Source organism: Cibotium barometz, chromosome 38 (genome assembly GCF_041138505.1).
Source record: "Cibotium barometz isolate CiBa-2024 chromosome 38, ASM4113850v1, whole genome shotgun sequence".
Classification (NCBI taxonomy): Eukaryota; Viridiplantae; Streptophyta; class Polypodiopsida; order Cyatheales; family Cibotiaceae; genus Cibotium; species Cibotium barometz.
The window spans coordinates 42195976-42205140 of NC_141083.1; the positions used below are offsets into that span (position 1 = coordinate 42195976).

The 9165-nt window shown below is 41.4% G+C and overlaps 1 protein-coding gene across 2 annotated transcripts; it reads left to right on the plus strand.

Moving 5' to 3' along the window:
* The first annotated feature begins 4373 nt into the window (after positions 1-4373).
* On the plus strand, positions 4374-8901 carry LOC147616735 (uncharacterized). Of its 2 annotated transcripts, none has more exons than XM_086777799.1 (7): positions 4374-5068; positions 5198-5267; positions 5353-5468; positions 5553-6702; positions 6854-7360; positions 7526-7633; positions 8621-8901. In XM_086777799.1, exons 1-7 carry the CDS (start codon positions 4813-4815, stop codon positions 8799-8801), a joined length of 2388 nt encoding a protein of 795 aa, XP_086633925.1. In that variant the 5' UTR covers positions 4374-4812; the 3' UTR covers positions 8802-8901. The 2 variants fall into 2 exon arrangements, with proteins under 2 accessions (XP_086633925.1, XP_086633924.1); XM_086777798.1 differs by having other exon boundaries at positions 4381-5068; positions 5547-6702.
* Positions 8902-9165: the final 264 nt, after the last annotated feature.

Here is a 9165-nt window from a genome sequence, read left to right on the forward strand (position 1 = left end):
CTCTTGAACCTTGGGCAATTGTTTACCCTCCTTTTTAGGGTTGTCCTCTTCGGATAATTGTTTGCCCTCATCTTTTGGATTGTCTTCCTCGAGTAGCTTGCCTCTTTATCCCAATAACGTTTGGTGTTGGTAGCCTCCAAGAGCACGGGTTTTCAAATCAAGAACTGCCTTAGCATAAGTTGCATAACATAGAAAATACCCTACCCTTGATGCCCAAAACCCTAGGTCATATCCAAATATATGTATTGCTTCTTGCTTCTCTACCAGCAAGATCTTTTCTGCATTATGTTGTATCTTAGAATATCCTAACTATGTTGATAAAACCTTTAAGGCCATTAATGGAATAAGTGGATCATTTGAATACTTTGAATAGTAAATGATCAACACATTTGGAGGTATCTTTGAAATATAGTGTCCAAGGGCTGAATCCTTGCCAACAAAAATACGTTTACCTCCACCTCGGCTAAGAAATCCATCTTCATCTGCTATCTTAAGCTACAAAAAGAGAAAAGATAATTACTCAACAAAAAACAAAAAAAAACTTAAAGTAAATCTCAACTTATTTTTATAAATACCTTTTTGTTTTCATCTTCAACAAGTCATCTATTCTCCCACAAGTCAATTGAACCTTGTGGAGGATCTCTCCTTCTGAGCATAGTGTCTTTGGTGGATCTCTTCCCATATTAGCAATTCCCATGCTTTCTTCTTCTGTGATGAGGAGAGCTTTTTCTTATTCTTCAACCTTTTTTAGGCACATTTCTAAAGCCCTTGGTGCATCAATGAAATTCCTCCCTGCTTCTGTATCAAGGACTGAGAAGTCATCAATCTCATTTGGATATATAAGGTCTGAAGCAACTTCACAAGCATCTAGATGCTCTATCAATCTAAGGGAATAGTCTTCTCTTAAATTCATGAGCTTCTAGATATCTATGAGGACTACAAATTATTTTTATTATTCTTGAGTGGGAAGGATTGTAGGCATGGCAGAGTGGTCTCCTTATCTGACACTTGTAACATCCTTCTCCTCTGGCACAATTGAGCTTACCTTGAAATCAGCAGCATCAAAATCCCTCCACAATATTTCTTCCTCTTCCTTATCCAAAAACTTTTCTACATCATTTAGTTCCTCGTGGTTTTCAATAAGTTTTTGGATAAGGAAGAGGAAGAAATATTAAGGAGGGATTTTGATGTTGCTAATTTCAAGGCAAGCTCAATTGTACTAGAGGAGAAGAATGGTAATGTACATCATTTAGTTCCTCTTAGTTTTTAATATCTTCTAAAAATACCACTGGACTACACACTAAAAGTGTCAGGATTACCTTTCCTAGCATCCTCATGATGTTGTATGAATATAGAAAAGCAAGGCTATATTATGCTAAAGAAGCTTGCATTTTTTTTGTGGAACCTCCATTGGTTAACTACCATGATTAGGAAGAACATCAAACCCTTTTTATAGCCTAGCCTTTTCTAATGGAGTCTTTGCCAGACTGGTCAAATGATCAAAACTTAAGCCTTCAACATCCAAAGCATCATCATCTATCAAAGCAAGGAAATCTTTCATCACTTCCTCATAGTACTCCTTGAAATGAATAATTAGTGAAGCCAAGTCAAAAGGCACATTGAAACTACCCCTATAAGAGGCAAACTTATCATGTGTGCACATGCTGCTTGTAAAAAATCAAAGAGTCTCTCTGCAGGGGCTCTATAGGGGTCTCTTCTATCCCACTAGTATCCCTTCATGACTCGAACCCATATTAACTGTTATGAAGATAACTAGAGCTAGAAATTTATATGAGGGTTGCACCTAGATCCACAAGGAGGGTTGCACCTAGATCCACAAGGAAGGTCGAAAAACCTAGATTGTCTCAGAAAGGTGGATCACCTAGATCACTCGAAAGGTAGGATGGTAGGGGTCGTATGCGGATCATGCACGTCGAGTTACAGCACCCTATTGTTCATGTTGTTCCTCTCAGTAGTAGTGTGCAGTCCCTTGCTTCACATATGGGAGTCGATATGGTTTAGGCTACAGAGAGCCATCAATCATGGCATGGACTGCTGTCAAAAAATAAAAAGCCTTGCAAAAATAAACTGGTGAAAATGATCACATGGAAGGTTGGCGCGGGATTTGTTCAATTGATGGAGATAGGATGCCTCAAATCATGTCGTCTTTCTATGCCAAAGGATTTGCAAAAAACAGGTGGGTGGGGCTGGTTGGGGGCTTGGGCTTTGTGGGTGGGGCTAGATGACTAGATTAAAAAAAATAAAAATAAACAACATAGATTTTTATAACCTGTCAAAAAAGACTATTGCAGTATGGTACCACGTGTCTAGAGTATGGCCAAACATGGCAAAGCACGTGTGACGTGTACGGGTGACACGTGGCAGTATGATACCATGTGTCTACAGTACGACCACATGTGGCAAGCACGTGTGTGACGTGACACATATCTGTTATGTGGTAGTACGATCCCGAGCCACCCGTGTGAAAGCGCATCCTATAAATATCATGTGGACCTCATATATTTTTTTCTTGTTGCACTGCTCACATTTCTTGCTGCATAGAAGGAGGACGCGATATTAGCAAAAGGCTCTTGTAAGGTTAAATATATTGTGCTATCTTTCCATCGTCTTCAATACTTAAGCCCTCATAGAAAAACGACGGGATATTAGCAAAATGCCCTCTCCAAATTCTTTATATCATGCCATCTTTCTATTTGGGCATATCTCTGACGTATCTCCAACTACACCCATCCATCACAAATTAGATGCATAATTGGCATAGCCCCTCGATGTAGGCATAGTTTGAGTGGTGCGGTAATATAAGACGTTGTCCCTCGACGCTTCACTCCTTGTTTCCTCATGTGACTGTATTGATGACGATGAATGACTCGGTATCTTTGCTATCCTTGTGGCTTGCTATCTTTACATTCCTCTCGAATTCTATCTCGCACTTCCGAGACATTCTCTGAAGCCTACCCGTCTGGCTTGCTACCAACTCTTGCCCTTTCCTCCTCCTACTTGGCTTTGAAGTCTCTCTTAAGGGCTTTGTCGAGAGTTTTAACAAGAATAATAACAACTATTGAAATCTTAATAGGGATTTGTTGAGAGTTTTTCATTTTCGCAATATTTTATTTGAGTATCAATAACAACTATAAAATTTTTAATAAGGCTTTGTTGAGAGTTTTAACAAGAACTATTATTGCTAGAGGTTCTATTACAAACTGATGGAAGCTCATGTGGATGGAGAGTGGTAGTAAATGTATGGAGATGCATGTAATCAAAATTTCCAATGGACGTATCAAAAAGAGTAGTTGTGAGTGTACCATACTAATATATACAATTTTCTATAACTTTCATATCATACTAATATGTACTAAGACTTGTGTCATAATTTCTTTGCAGTTTACAACTTCATGCTATACAGACACATACATTTGATGAGTGAGATAAAAGCCAGTTAGATTAATGCTCGACAATCATGTAGACATTCTTGAATATCCAGATTCACCACCACCCATGAGCAACCCCACCTAAGAAGAAAAAGAAGACATTAAAAAAGAAGGATTGCCCACAGTGTGTTTAATAGACAAAAAATAGATATCCCTTATTTATTGCCAAAAACCTAAAAGCCTTCTGAAACCCTATAGATACTTTGAAAAATGGAAGTATTAAGCTATCTTTACGGTAACGTAGCTACCTCCTTCTTTATAGGTGACATCTTTGCAATTTAATTCATCCTCACATCACATTTTCTTCTCTATTGTGTACCTCTGATCTGTGAGACATCTCTTTTATTGCTTGCCCTTCTTGCCCCCATTAGCACGATTGAAATTTGAAGGCCTACCCTAACCTTCAATTTGAACGGCGATAGACTAGGTTAACCTTCAAAATACATATATGTATGTGTAAAATTCGAAGAAATTTCAAAAGAGTGGCCTTGTGCGGCCTTCTTTTGCAACCCAATTTTTTAAGAGGCCTTCTTTAGAAAATTTGAAGGGCTTTGATGCCCTTCTGAAGACTTCAAATTTCAGCAGAACGAGGCTCTCATAGCCCACCCATAGGCACGCCAAGTGTGAACGCTCAATTATGGTCCTAGCCTTAGATTCGCAACGAAGATTTCGATTTCGAGTCCGATTTTGAATTATGACACGGCCTGACGTCCTCATAGGCTGCAGGGTGACTTTTTGGCCGGACGAGCAGCTGCAACATGGGACATTGGGACATATCTATATATATATATATATGCGCGAAGGAGGAGCTCATATTTAGCGGTCCCCACGAGCGCCGCCAAAAGGCCCGCCAGATGTGGGGGTGGTCGGACTGGGATTTGAAGTCGAGGTTCGTCTTGTTAGGGAGGTACCCTACTACGCATCATGCAACCCCATGATGATGATGCGCCTGATACAGCTTTTCACCTGCCTCCAACTAGCCACACACGCACCTCTCCTCTCCCTCTCTCTCACACACGCACCTTTTTCTCTTCCTCACACACATACACGTCACATGCCCACCCCCAAGATATATTCCTCATGATCTCTCTCTCTCTCACACACACACACAACACACACACAGTTGTTCTCACTCTCACACTCTCTCTCTCTCTCACACACACACACTTACTTTGCTCGCGCTCTCTCTCTCACACACACACTTACTTTGCTCTCTCTCTCTCTCTCTCTCTCACACACACTTACTTTGCTCTCTCTCTCTCTCACCCACACACTCACTCTCTCTCTTTCTCTTTGTTTCCAACTCGCCTTGGCATTCCATCGCCCACATGCTTTCGTTTAGTGTAATGAAAAGAGTTGCAGTATGCCTAGTGCTCCGCCAGCTAACCCTCTCAACCTTCTCCATCCTGATTTAGCCCCAGCTGGAGCTTGCTTCAATCCACTAATCATGAAAACTATGGCTAACAATTCGCCCAATCCCATGCAGGAGCCTCACCTCCCCTTGCAGCCGGCCTCTCGCAAGGTCCATGTTGTCTACTACCTCAGCCGCTCCGGACAGCTTGAACATCCCCATCTCCTTGAAGTCTCCATCTCTCCCAACGACGGCCTCTACTTGAGAGGTACACATAAACCTTAATTTCTCACTAATCCTTGTCGTAATTAGAAAGAAATCTCATGCCAGTGTTAATCTCCTTTATAGGTTGCAGCCAAATTAAGATGTTTTGTGCTCTCTAATTTTGTGGCCTCAGATGTGAAGAAACGGTTAGCAATGATCCGAGGAAAGAGGCTGCCATCGACGTTTGCATGGTCTTACAAGAGGTTAATTATCACCTATTACACTCGGGCATTACATGCATTATGAATTAACTTAAATTAATCCCCTGCACAATTGTGACAAATGCAGAAGCTACAAGAATGGCTATGTATGGCAAGACTTGTGTGATGACGACTTAATTTTTCCTGCACATGGATGCGAGTATGTCCTCAAAGGCTCCGAAATCTTGATAGAGAGCAACACTGGTGAGATATGTGTTAAATTAAACATACTTTACAAGAATATTAGTGGTCGAAGCTAGTCGTATAGACTAATTTAAATAGCTGCAGAGAATTGCCAGCATCCTCCATCAGCAGCAAGCTTGGGTACTCAAAGTGGATCAAAGGAGGAGCAAGGGCTGATTAGCATTAACCCCAAGTTAGTTTATCGTAATTATGAGGAAGCAGTTGTTAATTCTACTACTTTGCAAGTAAGCATGGCGGAGAGTGGGACTGATGCTGCAACGCAAACAGAGGAGGAGCTAAGGCTTCATGAGCAGCAGCAGCAGGCCAAGGGTTGTTATATTGATGATGATTTGGCTAAAAACGATCAATCATCAGACAATCCTTCAGGCGACTCGACATGTAGGCCTCAAAATGCCACAGAGTTGAACAAAGCTGACATTGCATCACCGCCTTCCTCTTCTTCAACAAACTGCCCATCACCCTACAAAAACATGGCAAGCACTAGCACTAGCAGCTCTACTAGTGTAATTATGGTAGAAGAGCATAATGAGAGCATTAATCCAGCAGTTAAAGATGAGAAGATGAATGATATTATCAATGGGAGTAAGACCCCAGGGCGTAGTTGGATGAAGCGAGCTGTGCAGAAATTGGAGGAGCAAGATGAGATAATTAGCCTCAATGAAGGTGGGACTAACAGTCTAGCAAACATTGAGACTGCCACAAAGATCAAATACAGTAGCTGTATGGGTGATGGTGCAACGGTGGACTCACTAGAGCCGCCCTCTGCAAGGCCCAGTAGAGGTAAGCATTCTGGGGCGCTCAGCTTGCTGCAATTCATGTCTTGCGGAGGCTTGGATATCAAGGAGCAGATTTTGCCCATGTCCCTCTATCGCCTCAGGTCCAAGGGTGCCCCTACAGGTGAGGCGCACAGTACGGTCTCGACTGCAGAACATCTCTGCGAGGTCTTCAGCTATGGAGGTTCTGAGGGTAATAAATCTTGGACTAAGCTGATCGGTAGAACGAAGAATTATTACAGCACTAAGCCTTGCAAAAATAGTGATGATTATGGTGTCTATGATGGGGATAATCACTATAATCATAATCATCGTCTGCATCGTCATCGTCATCGTCATTATCATCCAGGGGATTCAGTGACCACCTCTAATTCATCTCCTGTAATTGATCGGACCTCGGCAAAGGCTCCTTCTGCAAGCGTACCAGATGTTATCAGCATTGGCTCTTCTATCTCAGACAGGTAATCACTTATTAATATTTGCAATTGATTAGCTGCCTTGTTGCATGCCACATGATTTGTACTAAGGTTTTTCAAAGTACTGGCTATGTAAGCATCATTATGGCACATTTTGTAAGGTTTATTGACATTAATGCGGGTTACATCTCTCCAGGAGCACCAATGCGAGCCGCGAGTTGGAGTACCACACGGACCTTCGTTCACAGCTAATGAAGAAGAGCGGTGAGATGATGAACGTAAAGGGCTCTCCATTAAGGGTCAGCAGGGAGTTATTAGTATCTGAATACCGCAATGTAATTATGGACTCTCCAAGTTCTACTACTAGATCAGCTGCAGTGAGCGGTGAAATTAGGACCAAGGGCTCTCCCTTGTTTGTTCCTGGAAGACACTATCTTAATGCAGGTATCAACAAGCCATCCTCAACGTTAAACGTCCATTCAAATGAGGATAGCACTAAATTAGACCCTCACAAGCCATCTTCCACCACCACTTCAAGGGCGTTTTCTGAAGGGGAGGTGAGCTCCATGCTGGCCAAGTATAATCCAACAATTAAGTCAGGGGGGAAGTCCTCTAATGGTGGCTATGATCAAAGCATGGTTCAGCTGTGGGAGGAGCTCTTAGCTCCGGCCAAAGAGGAGCACAAGGAGGGTGATTATCAAAGGCAAGTTAATCAACTCCTAATCTCACTAGTTAGTGACCAATAGTAGATCAACGTGACTATAATCATAGTGCTAAGTGAACAGTTGCGATGCATCTAATTGGGTTGTGTATGCATTGTTATTCGGTAAGTGACTTATCTACTTGTTGTTTATATGGGTCCGTGCAGACGCCAGGTTATGGCTAACTTGGAGCTTGAGTATAGGGAGCGTACTCTGCAAAATGCGGTGGATCTGAGCTTGCCCCCTGTGGAGCTGCTGGTGCTGCAGGAGTGTCCGTGAGTAGTTTCACGTCCCCCTTTCTCTTTTAATTGTCCTCACGAGGACACTTGGCCTTCTTTATTGGGATCAGTTGCTTCTTGACAAGACACTGCGTGACTCGAGTATCTCTCTCTCTCTACACATATATGTGTGTGCGCTCCACCCTCCAGCCCCTCTCTCTCTCTCTCTCTCTCTCTCTCTCTCTAAATACACACACACACACACACATATATATATATACATTGTATACATTTATAATTACAAATTTGCAATTATACATTTATATGTTTAGTCGATCGTGGATGCTTCCATAATTTATCATCATACTAAAATATTAATTCAATTTCACAGACTCACCGCGCTCTCTCTCTCTCTCTCTCTCTCTCTCTATCCTCTTTCTCTCCCCTAGGTTCATCTGTGTGAGAAAGAGAGTTTTTGAAGCCATAACCAAACCCACGGACCACATATGATCTGAAAGAGAGATTAATGGATACCTTAAAATGCATTACATTACATCAATTAGGCTCCACAATGCTTTTCTCTCTTTATGAGTTATGGATACTTTCATAATGTATGTTTATCTCTCTAAGAGTTGGTGTTTCATCATGCATGCAGCTTCCATCAGTTCCAGTCCGTTTGATTTCTTCTTCTCCTCTCTCTCTCTCTCTCTCTCTCACTCTCTCACTCTGGGTTTTTGTCTTGTGCTTCTCTCTCAAAATTCTCTCTCTCTGAATCTCTGTCTCTTATTCTCTCTTTGTGTGTTTGTCTTGTGCCGTGTGGTCCTTGGCATCTGACAAGCCAACCGATCTTTGATTAAAAAAAGGACCAAAGGAGACATAGACCAACGATATTTTTATGCAACCCAAAAGACTTATATATATTATATATATGTATATATGTACATACATTATACATTATATGTATGCCCCATTTTTAAGGAATTTCACCAAATATTATATTGACCCTTCTTTTTTTCTCAACCTTTTTTTTATTTTTTTTTGCAGACGCTGCTCCCGCAAGGTCAAGCCCGAGCTGTTAAAGTTCCACTTGAAGAATTGCAGTTCGCCGAAATCCAATAATAACAATAATAGTAATAATAATGGGCCTTTTTTAGGAAAACCTCCCAAGCCAGACTCAAATCTCTGCCAACGATTTCTCCGAGCTTCTCCACCGCCCACAAAATGAGAGTTGATGTCATTTTCGTGATTTAAGAATGTGTGTGTATACAAGCTGCAAAGTGTAGCTGAGCGCCAGAAAGGCTTAAATTATATCTGATTAATCTGAAGAAGGCACAGTGGTACTTATTGTGAATTTTAAAAGCCAAGGTTCAATTAATTAATTGGCGCCCATGTTTTTGATCTTACACATTTTCAACTCCAAAAGAAAAATGTGCGAGTAAGAGCAAAAGTTACCTAATTCTCAAGCACGTATTAATTGTACATCGATAAAGCTGCCACCAGCTGACCAACATGACAACGAGAAGAGAGCTTTAACACTTTAACTTATCGAGAAATCCAAAAGATTTGACCACAAATATATCCATTTATTA